The 19,328-nt window shown below is 48.3% G+C and overlaps 1 protein-coding gene across 50 annotated transcripts in view; it reads right to left on the bottom strand.

Annotated features, from left to right (window-relative positions):
• Window positions 1–264: 264 nt before the first annotated feature.
• Window positions 265–19,328, bottom strand: part of LOC110495394 (R3H domain-containing protein 1) — a 50,966-nt gene continuing 31,902 nt past the window's right edge. For 23 of the 50 annotated variants that reach the window (XM_090207349.1, XM_090207327.1, XM_090207338.1 and 20 more), the window contains 12 exons: window positions 17,703–18,050; window positions 16,886–17,031; window positions 16,445–16,552; window positions 12,906–13,166; window positions 12,564–12,684; window positions 10,250–10,383; window positions 9,794–9,951; window positions 8,301–8,404; window positions 7,917–8,083; window positions 5,924–6,181; window positions 5,207–5,297; window positions 265–2,786 (listed from right to left, as the gene is read on the bottom strand). In XM_090207349.1, the coding sequence (XP_090063475.1) occupies window positions 2,359–2,786; window positions 5,207–5,297; window positions 5,924–6,181; window positions 7,917–8,083; window positions 8,301–8,404; window positions 9,794–9,951; window positions 10,250–10,383; window positions 12,564–12,684; window positions 12,906–13,166; window positions 16,445–16,552; window positions 16,886–17,031; window positions 17,703–18,050 (2,324 nt within the window). In that variant the 3' untranslated portion in view covers window positions 265–2,358. The remainder of the gene's footprint in view (window positions 2,787–5,206; window positions 5,298–5,923; window positions 6,182–7,916; window positions 8,084–8,300; window positions 8,405–9,793; window positions 9,952–10,249; window positions 10,384–12,563; window positions 12,685–12,905; window positions 13,167–16,444; window positions 16,553–16,885; window positions 17,032–17,702; window positions 18,051–19,328) is intronic. The other 27 variants (XM_090207359.1, XM_090207366.1, XM_090207369.1 and 24 more) reach the window with 5 other exon arrangements.

The following is a 19,328-nucleotide window of genomic DNA, read 5'->3' as shown; positions in this document are numbered from 1 at the left end:
TTATGGGAGATTCTGGAGAAGTGAATGAAACAGCATTTTCAACCATCAACAAAACACCAAATGTTGGAATAATGGTGTTGCATCCCTCTGACAGAGTTCGACACTTGTATAATCTATGCCGAGGTGCATTGAAACAGTTCTGGCTCATGGTGGCCCAACACCCCATGAAGACACTATGTCTTGTATGGTGGTAATGAAGCAAGCAGAAAGAATCTCATATTTTGTCAAACGGCAGGAGTGTTGTTAGAATGACAAAGCACATGGTTTTGGTGTAAACATTTATTGGTTTCAAACAGAAATAAAAACATCTTGCACCAGCAGACTGGACATCTCTCCTGAATCCACCACCAACAACCATCTTAAATAGACATTTGTTTGGGTGTGATGGGGGTTGTGTTGTGAATAATGCACACTTTTCCAGTGACCCTTCTGATAGGATACGAACGGTAAAACGAACTAAACATGAAAGGAATTTGGCCTGGCCACCCTATATAGTGCACTACTTTTGACCAGGGCCCATAGGGAATGCCATTTGACACATAAGCAGGGAATGGGTGGACTGAACAGAGAGGGTTGGAGGAGGTTGGTGAGAAGGACATTCATTTTAGAATAGCTCAAATAGAATAAACCATCAATGAGATGCACCAAGGTTCTTCTCCTCTTTTCCTTAAAAACGATAAACCACTATCAAAACAAACATTTCTCCCTTGTGCCAGTGCAAAGATACCATTTACTGTGTAGAAAAGTGAGAATAATTTAGCTACCATATCAGTGATGATTCATTGTGAAAGAAATTGGTGGGTCAGTTTATACAAATGGAATTGGATGGGGTGTCTTGTCTTTAGGGGTGTTGGGGAGAGGGATGGATAGTGGCACCCGAGCCCAGTTAGAAGGCACCATTCTGTTGGGCTATGTTCCAAATGGAACCCTATTCGCTAGATAGTGCACTACTTTAGACCAGGTCCCATAGGGCTCATAAGACCACAGCCATAAGTAGTGCACTATATAGGGAAATAGGGTCCCATTTGGGACACACCCTTGTTCTAGAAGACTAATCTTCTGTTGTAGCAGCACACCAACTGGCTAACGGGAGACTGACTCTACGGGCCGAATCCTAACTTGATATTATACGCCGGCACAACTCAGGCTTTCGTGTAAATCAACGGGACATTTTAAACTGAAATCTGGAGTTATCCGTTGCAGATCTCAAAATCAGAATCCGGCCCAAAGAGAAACACTCTTGTCCAATGAGAGACACTTGGTATATTATCTTGTAATGAATGAGTACCTCCCTGCTTTGGGTGTTCTGACTGCAGCTTTTAACAAACATAAAACTAAACTAAATAAAACATGCTGCTTCCTTTACCACGTTCTGTCTGCAAATAAAATGACACTTTTGGAACTTCCTGTTTTTCTGTCTGTGTCTTTGTGTTTCAACATTGGTGTGTTGTCCGATCCTTTTTTACACATTTTCATCTCAAAAAGTAGAGAACGTTCCCAAAGGCATTAACACATTCCCAGAAAGCCTCTACAACTCAAGTGAAGAAGCTGTTAGATAATGCCAACCGAGTGATACTCCATCAGTCTGCCTGTCAGTCAGTCCGGTGGGGAGTGGAGACTAGTGAGTGATGCTTGCAGAAGAGGGGTGTCTGATTGGTTGGCCGATGGCAGCAGTGGAGGTGGTGGTGGGGTGGAGGGGCCATGGCGAAGGCCCGTGACCGGCAGCCCCTCATAGCAGCCCGTGGGAGCCCCTAGAACAACCTCTCAGGGGCCCTAGTAACATATCACCCCACCCTGCTATTGAGAGGTGGTCCTCTCCTGGTTGGCTGGCTACAGCACCCCACCCTGCTATTGAGAGCAAGTCCTCTCCAGGTTGGCTGGCTACAGCACCCCACCCTGCTATTGAGAGCAAGTCCTCTCCTGGTTGGCTGGCTACAGCACCCCACCCTGCTATTGAGAGCAAGTCCTCTCCAGGTTGGCTGGCTACAGCACCCCACCCTGCTTTTGAGAGGTGGTCCTCTCCTGGTTGGCTGGCCACAGCACCCCACCCTGCTTTTGAGAGGTGGTCCTCTCCTGGTTGGCTGGCTACAGCACCCCACCCTGCTTTTGAGAGCAAGTCCTCTCCTGGTTGGCTGGCTACAGCACCCCACCCTGCTATTGAGAGGAGGTCCTCTCCTGGTTGGCTGGCCACAGCACCCCACCCTGCTTTTGAGAGGTGGTCCTCTCCTGGTTGGCTGGCTACAGCACCCCACCCTGCTTTTGAGAGCAAGTCCTCTCCTGGTTGGCTGGCTACAGCACCCCACCCTGCTATTGAGAGGAGGTCCTCTCCTGGTTGGCTGGCCACAGCACCCCACCCTGCTATTGAGAGGTGGTCCTCTCCTGGTTGTGAAACTCATCAGAGTGTCTCTTGCTAGTTCTGAGTTTGAACGTGGTGGTAAGAAGGGGCCCAGGGCCGGCAGGGCCACTGTGTCTGAGCAAGGCGTTCTGAGCTGCGTACCTGGAGGGAAACACAGCCAGGATGGTGTAGGTGGACGCCAGGTCGTTATGGTTACTACTGGGGGGTTTGGAACAGGAAGTAGTGTCAGTGTTTGTGTCACCGTTGTTACCGTCCCCCCCAGCCCCACAGTGCTTCAGCAGGGTTTCACCAGACTGGTGTTGGTGCTGTTGGGTCTCAGACAACCACTTGATCATGGCCCCTCCTCTGTACAGTTCCCCCAGGAGAGCGTCTGCCTCCGTACGACTGATGCCCTCTGGTAGCTCCAGCACCTCCAGGACTCCACCGTTCACTGCACAGAGAGATAATTGATTGATTCAGCAGGTCAGTTATTGACAACATGATCTTTTACCACTTCCTGCATGGAGACCAACGGAAGCTGTTCATCTCTAGTGGCAACAGGGATGACAGTTAGTTTAGCTGTTTTTGGGGAGTAATTGTGGACCAATAAACACTACTAGAGTGATTTCAATACGGATCATTTTTCCTCCTAAAATAAAATCTTGCTGTGTGGAATCCAATCCAGTATGTGACAGAATAATTATATTCCCAACACCTAGATACACCAGTTCATTTATTTAGCCAGGTGTGAATTCTGCCTAGTCTATAAATTCTTCTTCTTACATGAACAAATACACTCCTGTATGGTCCTTCAGTGCACAGCAAGTGGTTTATAATGAGAATACACATTCAGTACCAGTCAAAAGTTTAACACACCTACTCATTCAAGGGTTTTTCTTTATTTTCTACATTGTAGAATAATAGTGAAGACATCAACACTATGAAATAACACATATGGAATCTTGTAGTTACCAAAGAAAGTGTTAAACAAATCTAAATACATGTTATATTTGAGATACTTCAAATAGCCACCCTTTGCCTTGATGACAGCTTTACACACTCTTGGCATTCTCTCAACCAGCTACATGAGGTCGACACCTGGAATGCATTTCAATTAACAGATATGCCTTGTTGAAAGTTAATTTGTGGAATTTCTTTCCTTCTTAATGCGTTAGAGCCAATCAGTTTCGTTGTGACATGGTAGGGGTGGTATACAGAAGATAGCCCTATTTGGTAAAATACCAAAGTTCATGTTATGGCAAGAACAGCTCAAATAAGCAAAGAGCAACAACAGTCCATCATTACTTTAAGACATGAAGGTCAGCCAATAAAGAACATACTTGCTTGGTCCAAGAAACATGAGCTATGAACATTATCCAAACTGGAGATTATTGTTTTTTGAGACGTAGAGTAGGTGAACGGATGATCTCCACATGTGTGGTTGCCACCATGAAGAAGGTAGTGTGATGGTGCTTTGCTAGTGACACTGTCTGTGATTGATTTAGAATTCAATGTACACTTAACCATTATGGCTACGACAGCATTCTGCAGCGATACGCCATCCCATCTGGGTTTGTGCTTAGTGGGACTACAATTTGTTTTTTCTACAGGACAATGATCCAACACACCTCCAGGCTGTGTAAAGGGCTATTTGACCAAGAAGGAGAGTGATGAGGCCTCCACAATCACCCAACCTCAACCCAATTGAGATGGTGTGGGATGAGTCGGACCGCAGAGTGAAGGAAAAGCAGCCAACAAGTGCTCAGCATATGTGGGAACTCCTTCTAGACTGTTGGAAAAGCTTTCCTCATGTAGCTGGTTGAGAGAATGCCAAGAGTCTGCAAAGCGGTCATCAAGGCAAAGGGTGGCTACTTAGAAGAATCTAAAATATATATTGATTTGTTTAAACACTTTTTTTGGTTACAACATGATTCCATGTGTTATTTCAGTTGATGTCTTTATTATTCTACAATATAGAAAATAGTAAAAATAAAGAAAAACCCTTGAATGAGTAGGTGTGTCCAACACTTTTGACAGGTACTGTATTTTTTGTATTTAAAAAAAAAACTAGGTTGTTTATAAATATTTTATTATAAAAATCTTGTTCTAAGACTCAAGTGTGATGATCAACAGGAATCCATTCACAGACCATTATAATTTATACTCCAAAATAAACAAACGGGACTAAACATGGTTACATAATCTAATCGCACATTCAGGGTTTTTCTGGATCAAAACGGGGCTTAGGTGGGGGGTGTGGCTATGGGCTTGGCCAACGGTGCGGTCACCAACTTACATTTGAGGCTGTCCTATTGGCCTGAGGGACAAAATGTTGTTTAAAAGCTAATTTCCTGCAATTCAACACATTTTGCCAAGGCTTCTGCTATCTGAATGACAAACAAAATGGAAAAACATGGGGGCCTCAAGCCATGACAAAACTCCTGAATGCATCATTTAAAAAAATGATCCTCGTCTAGCTTTTAATTAGGTTATTATTAGTTCTCAAAGACGATATTATTTAAAAATATATAGGTCCATTATATGTTTGAGCACTTAGATATGGTCATTTTCATACTTTCATAGAATGTTTGGGAACTGACATTGAGTTAGGCACTTGTTAAAATTCTAGAACAATATATAGTGGGAAAGTGGCCGTGCGTTTGGACAATTAATAGACACTGCAGCAAATAAACCCCAATAAGAACATGTATGTCTTGTCCAGAACCAGACTCACAGTCCTCTTACCAATCGGGAACATCACGGTCCTATTGATCAAACAACCATGAACAGGTAGGCTCTCTCCCTCCTTAAGATCAACAACTAAGGTCTCTCCTCGCCCGTCCCTGGGTCATGGTCTCTCCTCTCTATTACCTGGGTCACCTACACTAAGATCTGATGATAAGGACTTCCTAGGTGGTGGTCTCCTCCCTCGCCCCCCATGATGCCGGATTCCCATTGGGCCCTGAGGGAAAAGGAGGCAGACATGTTGACTGGACTGAGATTTTGGCTACTTTTTTCATATTTTAATCTTACATTTTCATGTCACAGATTTGGTAAATTTTGTCGTATGAAACAAGCTCCCTTGTTAAGTGTGTGTGTGTGTGTGTGTGTGTTCTGAGGACTCACTTGGTGGTTGGGGATCATGTGGTGTGTGTGTGTGTGTTCTGAGGACTCACGTGGTGGTGGTTGGGGATCATGTGGTGTGTGTGTGTGTTCTGAGGACTCACATGGTGGTGGTTGGGGATCATGTGGTGTGTGTGTGTGTTCTGAGGACTCACGTGGTGGTGGTTGGGGATCATGTGGTGTGTGTGTGTGTTCTGAGGACTCACATGGTGGTGGTTGGGGATCATGTGGTGTGTGTGTGTGTTCTGAGGACTCACGTGGTGGTGGTTGGGGATCATGTGGTGTGTGTGTGTGTTCTGAGGACTCACATGGTGGTGGTTGGGGATCATGTGGTGTGTGTGTGTGTTCTGAGGACTCACGTGGTGGTGGTTGGGGATCATGTGGTGTGTGTGTGTGTTCTGAGGACTCACGTGGTGGTGGTCGGGGATCATGTGGTGTGTGTGTGTGTGTGTTCTGAGGACTCACGTGGTGGTGGTTGGGGATCATGTGGTGTGTGCCATGGATCAGCGGAGGCCTGATGGCAGGGTTGTACTGGAGGGGTTGACCCAGCAATGGGTATCTGCCGTCCACTGCCTGCCCTGGGCCGAAGGGTCTGGGGAACTGGGTCATTATGGGGATGGGGGTGAGGCCGGCCGAGCGGAGGTTCTTTATGGAGGTGAGTTGGTGGGTTGGGGCTTGGGGCTGGGCTGGAGGCGTGCTGGGGCCACCCAGCTGGGGACTGTTCTATAGGACAGAGGCAAAAAAGGAGGGACAGGGAGGTGGGGGTCAGAGGGGACATAGAAACCCTTATATATATATATATATATATATATATATATATATAGTCCATCGGAGGGAAAGTGTATCCCTAGTTCGAAGAGACGGGCCTGAGCAAGATGCTCGGAGTCGCTTATCTTGATAACACAATGAGCAGTTTTTGGGGATGCAAGAGGTGTAGATCAGTCATCCTGCCCCCTCTCCCTCAGGCTGATCCTGCCCCCTCTCCCCCAGGCTGATCCTGCCCCCTCTCCCCCAGGCTGATCCTGCCCCCTCTCCCCCAGGCTGATCCTGCCCCCTCTCCCCCAGGCTGATCCTGCCCCCTCTCCCTCAGGCTGATCCTGCCCCCTCTCCCTCAGGCTGATCCTGCCCCCTCTCCCTCAGGCTGATCCTGCCCCCTCTCCCTCAGGCTGATCCTGCCCCCTCTCCCTCAGGCTGATCCTGCCCCCTCTCCCCCAGGCTGATCCTGCCCCCTCTCCCCCAGGCTGATCCTGCCCCCTCTCCCCCAGGCTGATCCTGCCCCCTCTCCCCCAGGCTGATCCTGCCCCCTCTCCCCCAGGCTGATCCTGCCCCCTCTCCCCCAGGCTGATCCTGCCCCCTCTCCCCCAGGCTGATCCTGCCCCCTCTCCCTCAGGCTGATCCTGCCCCCTCTCCCTCAGGCTGATCCTGCCCCCTCTCCCTCAGGCTGATCCTGCCCCCTCTCCCTCAGGCTGATCCTGCCCCCTCTCCCTCAGGCTGATCCTGCCCCCTCTCCCTCAGGCTGATCCTGCCCCCTCTCCCTCAGGCTGATCCTGCCCCCTCTCCCTCAGGCTGATCCTGCCCCCTCTCCCTCAGGCTGATCCTGCCCCCTCTCCCTCAGGCTGATCCTGCCCCCTCTCCCTCAGGCTGATCCTGCCCCCTCTCCCCCAGGCTGATCCTGCCCTCTCTCCAACATGCAGAATATTACAAAGACTCCTGACTGGTTATGTCTAATTATCAGCAGCTCAGTAGTTACCTGTTAGTTGTCTAGTTGTTCTGAGTTATGGGTAACCTGCGAGTGGTCTAGTTGTTCTGAGTAGTTACCTGTTAGTTGTCTAGTTGTTCTGAGTAGTTACCTGTTAGTTGTCTAGTTGTTCTGAGTAGTTACCTGTTAGTTGTCTAGTTGTTCTGAGTAGTTACCTGTGAGTTGTTTAGTTGTTCTGAGTAGTTAGTTACCTGTTAGTTGTTCTGAGTAGTTACCTGTTAGTTGTCTAGTTGTTCTGAGTAGTTAGTTACCTGTTAGTTGTTCTGAGTAGTTACCTGTTAGTTGTCTAGTTGTTCTGAGTAGTTAGTTACCTGTTAGTTGTTCTGAGTAGTTACCTGTTAGTTGTCTAGTTGTTCTGAGTAGTTAGTTACCTGTTAGTTGTTCTGAGTAGTTAGTTACCTGTTAGTTGTCTAGTTGTTCTGAGTAGTTAGTTACCTGTTAGTTGTTCTGAGTAGTTAGTTACCTGTTAGTTGTTCTGAGTAGTTACCTGTTAGTTGTCTAGTTGTTCTGAGTAGTTACCTGTTAGTTGTCTAGTTGTTCTGAGTAGTTAGTTACCTTTTAGTTGTCTAGTTGTTCTAAGTAGTTACCTGTTAGTTGTCTAGTTGTTCTGAGTAGTTAGTTACCTGTTAGTTGTTCTGAGTAGTTAGTTACCTGTTAGTTGTTCTGAGTAGTTACCTGTTAGTTGTTCTGAGTAGTTACCTGTGAGTTGTTTAGTTGTTCTGAGGACCTCTGGCTGCGTGTGTGATCCAGACTGTAGTATCTGTTGTGTTTCCACTGTGGAGGGGAGTGGGCTCTGGGCTGGTGGTTAGGGGGCAGGGTCAGCTGCATCATCACCATCCCACCACTGTGAGGACCGGGGAGCACACCTACACACAGTTACAACAACAACAACGTCAAAATCACAGTTTCATTGTCAAAGGAACGTTTCCATCCTCGGATGGACACAAGGCAGGAAAACCATTTCAATGGTTCTAAATCTCATACTTAAGGGTCTTTCAAAACGAACGGTATCTATTTTAGTATGTGTGTGATCCTGGGGGGAATTGAACCCACGACCTTGGTGTTGCTGAGAGGTAATGTTACCTGAGCACTGCTGTCCTGGTAGCTGCTGGGTTCCACACGGAGACGAAGCCCGGGGAAACTGCATCTGCTCTGCCCCAGCAGGAGGTAAGAAACCCATCGATGGACTGTGGAGACACTTGCTTAGTCAATATATTTATGGAGCTCTATGAGGCATCAATTAAAAGACATTGATAGCACCAGCAGCCAATTAAAATACATTGATAGCACCAGCAGCCAATTAAAAGACATTGATAGCACCAGCAGCCAATTAAAAGACATTGATAGCACCAGCAGCCAATTAAAAGACATTGATAGCACCAGCAGCCAATTAAAAGACATTGATAGCACCAGCAGCCAATTAAAAGACATTGATAGCACCAGCAGCCAATTAAAAGACATTGATAGCACCAGCAGCCAATTAAAAGACATTGATAGCACCAGCAGCCAATTAAAAGACATTGATAGCACCAGCAGCCAGCCACTTTATATTTGCTCTCAGTCTCCCTTAAAGAGCCCCAACACAATGTTTCAGAAATAGTCTTGTATTAAAGGTAGGTTAATGATCTCTGATTAACGGTGACAGTCCATGAGAAAAACAAACATGTCATTAATTTCCTCTTTATGACCTGAATCACTCTGTCATCAGACTGAAGGATGACATTACAGCTGCCTGGTACTGTACCCATAGGGCTCTGGTTAAAAGTAGTGCACTATATAGGGAATAGGGTTTTATTTGGGACACTTAATATTAACACTGACAGTACTGATGCTGTGGGGCAGAATAGAGGAACCAGTACAACAGGGAGGGAAGTAACTTTCAGCTCAGAGGAGTCTGTTAGTAGGGCAGTCTGGAGGTCACTTTCAGCTCAGTGGAGTCTGTTAGTAGGGCAGTCTGGAGGTCACTTTCAGCTCAGTGGAGTCTGTTAGTAGGGCAGTCTGGAGGTCACTTTCAGCTCAGTGGAGTCTGTTAGTAGGGCAGTCTGGAGGTCACTTTCAGCTCAGTGGAGTCTGTTAGTAGGGCAGTCTGGAGGTCACTTTCAGCTCAGTGGAGTCTGTTAGTAGGGCAGTCTGGAGGTCACTTTCAGCTCAGTGGAGTCTGTTAGTAGGGCAGTCTGGAGGTCACTTTCAGCTCAGCAGTGTTTGTTAGTAGGGCAGTCTGGAGGATGATTTATAAGGCTGATGAACAGGTGCAGTGCAGCCCAGTCTTAATAGTACACCTCAGCTCCCATGAGGACCGGTTTCTACACCGGCAATAACTCCCTTCATCAACCACACTATAGGAGAACTATGGCCCTGGGGGGCCTCTATAGAGTCTAGCTACTATAATGGACTGTTGTAAATGGTGTTGGCAGTTTGGTTGGTACATCGGTATCTGTGCCACTTTCATCAACATTGAACTACTTAGGAATATGAAACAGTACCACATTACAGACCTAACACTTACACTATTACTAACACTATTTAATACACAGTCCATCTTCCTACTGTCAACAACAGAACAGCTCAGTTCCTACCTCATGGTGCTGTGTTGATTTGGGGGCATGACACTGTAGTAAACCTGCATGCCTGACATGGCCATGGGAGCTTGGCTTGGATGGCTCTGGATCATCATGGGCTGTTGACATGCCTGCTGATGTGGAGGCATGTTCTGAGACCCCTGGGGCATTGATACCTGCACCAAGCACACAGACCATATGGAAGAACAGGATTCAGCAGGAATATTTATTTTTTTACATTTACAATTGATACAGACATCTGATGTCGGATCCCTTTCAAATCTCTTTTCAATTCAATCCTCAAACTATTTAACATTTCAGAGTTCGGTTGATCTAAGTATAAGATGTTCACAAGAGCAAGATGTTCACAATAGCAAGATCAAACCATGTCAAAGCAAAAGAACAGGACAAATCAATTTTTTTTCTTTATTTAAAACCCAACAGTTTAATAATGATAAGCCAATAAGAACGTACCTGATAAGACGGCATTGAAGGGTACTGGACCATGAAGGCTGTCATGTGATTTCCCATATTGCTGTGCTGCTGGTTGTTCACCAGGTTCTGATGCTGAGGGCCTTGGGGCGGATTTGGCATCACAGCGTGGTAACCTTCAGTAACATTAGGACGTTACAATTCACTTCTATTGAAATAATCTAGTGAGATGTAGAACATTTCAATTCATTGTTTTTAAACAAAATGGTGACATTAATTCTATTCACAACGACTATGAATGAATGAGCCCAAGTGAAATGAGAAACATATTTAATATGCCTCCGTTGTCTTGGGAGATGATCTCTTTACTTGTCCCTCTAGCAACGCCAAAAGGGGGGGTCCCTCTAGCAACGCCAAAAGGGGGGGTCCCTCTAGCAACGCCAAAAGGGGGGGTCCCTCTAGCAACGCCAAAAGGGGGGTCCCTCTAGCAACGCCAAAAGGGGGGTCCCTCTAGCAACGCCAAAAGGGGGGTCCCTCTAGCAACGCCAAAAGGGGGGTCCCTCTAGCAACGCCAAAAGGGTGGTCTCTCTAGCAACGCCAAAAGGGTGGTCTCTCTAGCAAAGTCAAAACGGTGCTGGAAATAGTAGTGCTTGTTCCATAGTGGACAGCTGAATGTCAAGGTTACAGCCTGCTGCTTCTCACAGAGAAATCCAGGGACCGCATTAGTCGTCGTTGTCCTTTTGTAAAAAAAGGTGACCGGAACATTCTTTAGCCCCAATGAGGAAAAGTGGAACAAGATGAGACCAATAGACAATGAATGGTTTCATATGTGAAGGAGCGGGACACTATTTTGACCGCCCTCCAGTCTCTCTCCAGACCTCTGCTCACAAACCAAGCATGAAATGACTCTCCCATTATATCCCCCACACACCATTCCACCTGAGCACACACAGAACAGATTGGATTGCCTTGGGACAGCAGGTGAAATAGGAAGTTGCTAACAGGTGCTTTATGCCTATTGTCAGTGTGCCTTTATGTTGTAATCTGCAGGACTGAACGGTTCCCAAAAGACACATTGTAAAAACACAGATGACGACCCTGAAGGAACAGGAAGTCATCATCATTATGGCCGCTGGAGAAGAAGAGTTGAGGGGCTGAATAGAGACCGCTGGAGGAGAGGAGAGAGAGACTGAAGAGAAGTGAGGGGCTGAAAAAGAGACCGGTTCACTGTGAGAATCATAGAACTCTCAGACAGCATCCCGGCCCCGCATTCTGCCACTCCGATTTCCAGGTCTTCATCACCAACACCTCTGTGTTCCAGTCCAGACTCCTGGTCTTCATCACCAACACCTCTGTGTTCCAGTCCAGACTCCTGGTCTTCATCACCAACACCTCTGTGTTCCAGTCCAGACTCCTGGTCTTCATCACCAACACCTCTGTGTTCCAGTCCAGACTCCTGGTCTTCATCACCAACACCTCTGTGTTCCAGTCCAGACTCCAGGTCTTCATCACCAACACCTCTGTGTTCTAGTCCAGATTTTCCCATCACCAACACCTCTGTGGTCCAGTGTGGCTGAGTTAAGAGTGTGGTGAGGTTGTAGGTTCAATTCCCACAAGCATCATTTATACTGAAGCCTTCAGCAAAACTGTTTAATTGCAGAAGCAACTTCCTTATGCAAGTGGTTTGTAAACAATCATTATTTTCACTGTGTCTGGATATTCCACTGTTTATGCACTAGTAGACAGTATATAGCCTAATTTGTCCCTCTGCTCAGCCCCAAGAGATGCCTCCTAATTCCCCTGACAGACGATAGAGTAGCATTCCTCCACATTAAAGCCAGTAAATGGCCACAGTGCTGCGTTCAGCAGGAGGCAACCAGTAAAACGGAGCTGTGTTGAGGCAGGAGGCTGTAGCTAACAACCAGTAAAACAGAGCTGTGTTGAGGCAGGAGGCTGTAGCTAACAACCAGTAAAACAGAGCTGTGTTGAGGCAGGAGGCTGTAGCTAACAACCAGTAAAACAGAGCTGTGTTGAGGCAGGAGGCTGTAGCTAACAACCAGTAAAACAGAGCTGTGTTGAGGCAGGAGGCTGTAGCTAACAACCAGTAAAACAGAGCTGTGTTGAGGCAGGAGGCTGTAGCTAACAACCAGTAAAACAGAGCTGTGTTGAGGCAGGAGGCTGTAGCTAACAACCAGTAAAACAGAGCTGTGTTGAGGCAGGAGGCTGTAGCTAATAATTGTGTCCCCCCCAGGGTGCAGAGAAACAGAACACACACTCCGCAAGCAGACTGCAGCTCACTGGGAGACAGCTCAGTTAATCAAGACAAACACAGAGAGAGAGCAGTGTGTGTGTTTACCTGGCTGCTGGGGAAGAGGCTGGGTCTGGGGGCTGGTGTAGTGCACGGGGCTGACAGGGCGATAGTGCTGGTTGCAGTGGGAGTGGGGGTCCTGGGCTGGAGCACAGTAACATGTGTGCATCTACAGGAGAGGAAGGACAACGAGCAGACAAGAGTTTCTCTGGTCACCTTGGATTCTGAACACTTTTCTCAGAGAGGATCTGAGGTCAATCTAGATTGTGATCATCTCTGGATAAGATCACTGATATTACTGAAGGAGACTGAGACCAACAAGTAGGTAGGAAGTAGACGATGCCATGAGATGGTGTGTTGACTGACCATGTGAGTGACTAACTGTTGTACCTGCTGTGGCATGTAGCCCTGCTGCTGCTGCATGACCGGCTGGCTCATAGGGTGTGCAGGGCCAGGGTAGGCCTGGGTTTGCCCCACCACAGGGGGCCCTGGAGGGGCCACCATGTAGCCAGTCTGCTGGTGCTGCAGGGGGGCCTGGAGCACCACAGGGCCCGAGGGGTACATGGCAGGGTGGGGGCCGCCGTTAGTGACGTCGCTGGACGCCTGGCGCACCACACTCATCTGGCTGAACTGGGCAGCCAGCCCTTCTTGCTGTGGGGAGAGAACAATGCTGAAAACAACATGTGTACTGTCTGGACAAGTCCTTTATAATGGTCCAATCCAATCAAATCAACAGACAGGGCCAGAGGCAACGTGCATCAAGACCAGGGACCAAATCATTAGGGTCATATTTATTAGGGCACACCGTAGCAAAACATTTTGAAACAGAAAATGAACGTGTCTTATTGGAGCCAAGTTCTAGTCGTCTCTCTCCGTTTCAGTCAGTTTTCTACCGTTTGATGCTGAACACCACCCAGGGAACCCAAACGGGGTATTTATAGCACCAGAGTAGGCTACCTCAGTCTAGGCCATCTATGACAAGCTGTTCAGTGGCAGGAAATTGGAAGTTTAGCGCATCTACTCATGGATTATTCAACATCTGGTATTGAATTAATGATTACAAACTGTCAGTAAATCAGCCATAGAAGGATGTGAAAGCAGGTCAGGAAAGGAGGACAACAGAACGCATCCCGATCTAGTCTACCTAGCAGAACGCGTCCCGATCTAGTCTACCTAACAGAACGCGTCCCGATCTAGTCTACCTAGCAGAACGCGTCCCGATCTAGTCCACCTAGCAGAACGCGTCCCGATCTAGTCCACCTAGCAGAACGCGGCCCGATCTAGTCCACCTAGCAGAACGCGTCCCGATCTAGTCCACCTAGCAGAACGCGTCCCGATCTAGTCCACCTAGCAGAACGCGTCCCGATCTAGTCCACCTAGCAGAACGCGTCCCGATCTAGTCCACCTAGCAGAACGCGTCCCGATCTAGTCCACCTAGCAGAACGCGTCCCGATCTAGTCCACCTAGCAGAACGCGTCCCGATCTAGTCCACCTAGCAGAACGCGTCCCGATCTAGTCCACCTAGCAGAACGCGTCCCGATCTAGTCCACCTAGCAGAACGCGTCCCGATCTAGTCCACCTAGCAGAACGCGTCCCGATCTAGTCCACCTAGCAGAACGCGTCCCGATCTAGTCCACCTAGCAGAACGCGTCCCGATCTAGTCCACCTAGCAGAACGCGTCCCGATCTAGTCCACCTAGCAGAACGCGGCCCGATCTAGTCCACCTAGCAGAACGCGGCCCGATCTAGTCCACCTAGCAGAACGCGGCCCGATCTAGTCCACCTAGCAGAACGAGGCCCGATCTAGTCCACCTAGCAGAACGCGGCCCGATCTAGTCCACCTAGCAGAACGCGGCCCGATCTAGTCCACCTAGCAGAACGCGGCCCGATCTAGTCCACCTAGCAGAACGCGGCCCGATCTAGTCCACCTAGCAGAACGCGGCCCGATCTAGTCCACCTAGCAGAACGCGGCCCGATCTAGTCCACCTAGCAGAACGCGGCCCGATCTAGTCCACCTAGCAGAACGCGGCCCGATCTAGTCCACCTAGCAGAACGCGGCCCGATCTAGTCCCCCTAGCAGAACGCGGCCCGATCTAGTCCCCCTAGCAGAACGCGGCCCGATCTAGTCTCCCTAGCAGAACGCGGCCCGATCTAGTCTCCCTAGCAGAACGCGGCCCGATCTAGTCTCCCTAGCAGAACGCGGCCCGATCTAGTCTCCCTAGCAGAACGCGGCCCGATCTAGTCTCCCTAGCAGAACGCGGCCCGATCTAGTCTCCCTAGCAGAACGCGGCCCGATCTAGTCTCCCTAGCAGAACGCGGCCCGATCTAGTCTCCCTAGCAAAACGCGGCCCGATCTAGTCTCCCTAGCAGAACGCGGCCCGATCTAGTCTCCCTAGCAGAACGCGGCCCGATCTAGTCTCCCTAGCAGAACGCGGCCCGATCTAGTCTCCCTAACAGAACGCGGCCCGATCTAGTCTCCCTAACAGAACGCGGCCCGATCTAGTCTCCCTAACAGAACGCGGCCCGATCTAGTCTCCCTAACAGAACGCGGCCCGATCTAGTCTCCCTAACAGAACGCTGCCCGATCTAGTCTCCCTAACAGAACGCGGCCCGATCTAGTCTCCCTAACAGAACGCGGCCCGATCTAGTCTCCCTAACAGAACGCGGCCCGATCTAGTCTACCTAACAGAACGCGGCCCGATCTAGTCTACCTAACAGGGTAATAGGGCTGTTTTATCTAACCTTTATTTTACTAAGCAAGTCAGTTAAGAACAAATTCTTCACTGGGTAACTGGGCCATGTTCAACCTAACTGGGTAACGGGGCCATGTTCAACCTAACGGGGCCATGTTCAACCTAACTGGGTAACGGGGCCATGTTCAACCTAACTGGGTAACGGGGCCATGTTCAACCTAACTGGGTAACTGGGCCATGTTCAACCTAACTGGGCAACTGGGCCATGTTCAACCTAACTGGGCCATGTTCAACCTAACTGGGCCATGTTCAACCTAACTGGGCCATGTTCAACCTAACTGGGCCATGTTCCACCTAACCTGGCCATGTTCCACCTAACTGGGCCATGTTCCACCTAACTGGGCCATGTTCCACCTAACTGGGCCATGTTCCACATAACTGGGCCATGTACCACCTAACCGGGTCATGTTCAACCTAACAGGGTCACAGGGCTAACAGGGTCATGTTCTACCGAACTGGGTCACAGGGTCATGTTCTACCCAACTGGGCCATGTTCCACCTAACTGGGCCATGTTCAACCTAACTGGGCCATGTTCAACCTAACTGGGCCATGTTCCACCTAACTGGGCCATGTTCCACCTAACTGGGCCATGCTCCACCTAACTGGGCCATGTTCCACCTAACTGGGCCATGTTCCACCTAACTGGGCCATGTTCCACCTAACCGGGCCATGTTCCACCTAACCGGGTCATGTTCAACCTAACCGGGTCACAGGGCTAACAGGGTCATGTTCTACCGAACTGGGTCACAGGGTCATGTTCTACCCAACTGGGTCATGTTCCACCTAACCGGGTCACAGGGCAAACAGGGTCCTGTTCCACCTAACAGGGTCACAGGGCAAACAGGGTCATGTTCAACAAGCACTCAGTTGCAAGACATTTTGCAACAGAAAACAAAGGTTCTGGGTTCCCATTGGATAAACTGCTGGTTTCAAATGTCTTCTGCCTAATGAACATGACCCAGGACCCTGCTGAACACTTCTTCAGTCACAAAGTCTTCCCAGATAAAGATGGCTTCCCATCATACATTACATCAAAGACTCTGTATAGAAATATACACGTCTGGAATGAACACACGACCATGTCTTATAAAAGATCACCTAATTACAGTGACACGGTGCTGAAGAGGGAACTGGACAGAAACAGACAGGCGGGAGATAGAGAGGATTGATAGGTACCAAAGTGTATTGTTGGTTAGAGGAGAGTGGCAGGAACTGAGGAGGAGGGTAAGAGATGGTTGAGTACTGGATCGGCTGTGGAGCAGAGGGCTGGAGATGCCGAACCGGCTGAAGGAGGAGAAAAGGACAGAACAGAGGGAAAGAGAGGAGAGAGACCTCCATTAAGTTAAGAAGTCAGAGGTGATTGAATAGGAGGAACTAGAGCCGGCTGATTAATATCACAATTAATTGAACCTGATTGATATCTGGATAATTCACTCAGCCCTAGCTCGTAGATGATGAATGTTCTCTGGGAAATTAGGAGGCATGAATTAAAAATGATGGATTCTAATCTACTATATTAATTGAGAACAGGTAGAGTAAAGAAATGACTGCATGCAGGGAGTGAATGGGCTTTCTGGAGAAAGAAGGGATACATGAGCTGTCGACTCATTGACTGACCTGGGAGAGGACGTGGTTGGCTGGCTGGTGCGGGGCTGGGGGCGGTAGGGGAGGGGCCAAGGGCTGCTGGCTCCTCCCACCTTGCTGTGAGGTCATCGAGGGGTTGTAGACCACAGCACTGCCGTCAGGGTTCACAAAGGGTTGGCCTGCAGGTGGGGAACAACAAACTTAGATACACTGTAGACCAGGGCTGCCCAACCCTCTTCCTTGAGATCTACCATCCTGTGGGTTTTCAGTCCAACCCTATTCCTTGAGATCTATCATCCTGTGGGTTTTCAGTCCAAAACCTACAGGACAGTAGATCTCCAGGAAGAGGGTTGGACTGAAAACCTACAGGACAGTAGATCTCCAGGAAGAGGGTTGGACTGAAAACCTACAGGACAGTAGATCCCCAGGAAGAGGGTTGGACTGAAAACCTACAGGACAGTACATCTCCAGGAAGAGGGTTGGACAGCCCTGCAGTAGAGGCTATAGGACATTTGAGTATAATTTAGTCAATAGGAGTTATGCTATAGTAACATGTATCCTGAATAATGACTAAACCATGAATATACACACAGTTTACCAACTCCCTTTGTCAATTCAATCTGGACCCAAAACAAAATATGTAGTTTATGTAAATTTCAGCAACAGTCTAAGAGAAGAGCAGACAGACTTATAGACTGGATAAGAAGTTTGTTTTACAAGAACTATGAACAAAATCAACCAAGAATAAAACATCACATCAAACCCAAAATAAAGACAGCACACAGAGACGAGCCAATCCAGCCTATATGAACTGAGGGACGAGGGCCAACGCTGATCAGAAGATACCAACCTGTGTGTGGGTTGACCAGTATACTGCCAGGCGGTATCCCTGTGGCTTCCGGGGGAAGCAAATAGTAACTAGTAGCATTAGCAGTGGCCTGGGTTGGCGCTGGGCCGGATGCAGGCGCCGGGACGTTCCTGCTGCCCCGATCACAGTGTACAGAAGTTCTACTACTGCTGGGGGCCGTGGCAGCGGAGGACGCAGAGGAGGAGGAGGGTGTAGGTAGCACCGTGCTGGGGCCCCCGACAGGGCCGGCTGCCTGGGTTAGAGCAGCTGGGACAGGGAGAGGCAGGTGGAGTACTTGGGGGCGAGAGATGGAACTCGTAGAAGACCCTACACTATTAGAAGACTCAGAACCTAGAGGAGGGAGGGATGAAAAGATCACTAAACATCCTACAGAGAGGATCAAGAAAGGCGTGTGTAACCCTCATTGTAAATTAGAATCTGTTCTTAACTTGCCTAGTTAAATAAAACGTAAAAATAGAGGCAGTGGCTTGTAACACATGCACAGCCAGCCTCTGGGCAGGGGTACAAGGACGACAGCTATTGGTCACTTCTGCGGTAACAGGGGTAGAAGCAGCATAGCCATTGGTCCATTCAAAAGTGGGACACACGGTGAGTGAATTCATTGGCTATAGGTGATATTTGTCCCTCGATAGGGGCTCATGCAAGATGCCCACAAAGTGTAATTTAAGTGGTCCACATAGTATAACCACAAACATGTTATTAGTTTGTCAGTAATGCAACCCACAGACAACTTTTCCTGGTGTAGAACGTCAAAGCTGGTCTTCTGGCACGTACGCAAACCTCTAATATTTCATGTCAAAAGCAAAGCCATCAGGAGCTTTGAAATCTGGACAGAGAAGAGGAAAACTGGGCTCCAGTTGGGTCTCTGGACGTATTACTGGAGAGGAGAGAAACACGTCTCTCTGTCTTGCCAACAGTAAAAGCCAATGAATTCAGAATTGTGATGACCATCATTCTTCATGTTTTCTACACAAACTAAAACAGCCAGCGCTTAAAGAAATTGGAGAAACTGTAACAAAATTAGAAAAAAATGCCAAAACCAAAAGATGCCAAAACCAAAAGATGCGAAATGATGCCAAAGAACCAAAAAGATGACATGCACTGCATGCAGAAGAGATGAGCCACGGGACAGAGCGAACAGGAACACAAAATGGCCTCCCAGTAGCAGCAGAGCTGATGTTGTGCGGCACAAAGTGAGCCCTGTCTTCGTAAAAACAACGTTAAAGAAAAAAACTCTAGCAGAAAAAGCTGTCTGTCTGGCGCAGTCAGTGCACTGTGGAAATGGAATCACACACAACCAAGAGGAAACGCCTCCAGAACAGAGGCAGCAACAACAACAAAAAGACAAGGAACGAGGAAGAACCAAAACAGCATAAACACAGAAAACAGAGTCTCCATTCCCCCAGTATGCCTGTATTAAACAGGGATGGTGCACACAGACACACAGCGAAGGACCAATTCCAACTCATGTCAGTCAGAAACTAGTGTATCACATTGTCTAAGGGTGACTGACCACACTTGGGGTAAATCAGTAGTCATGGACACAGAACACTTTTTTTTCTCTTCAGATTCTTAGGGTTCATTCTGTTATTAAAACAGGTGCTTCAC

Source organism: Oncorhynchus mykiss, chromosome 18 (assembly GCF_057628025.1).
Source record: "Oncorhynchus mykiss isolate SJ-2025 chromosome 18, ASM5762802v1, whole genome shotgun sequence".
In the NCBI taxonomy this organism is placed as follows: domain Eukaryota; kingdom Metazoa; phylum Chordata; class Actinopteri; order Salmoniformes; family Salmonidae; genus Oncorhynchus; species Oncorhynchus mykiss.
This window is presented reverse-complemented; position numbering and strand designations above follow the sequence as displayed.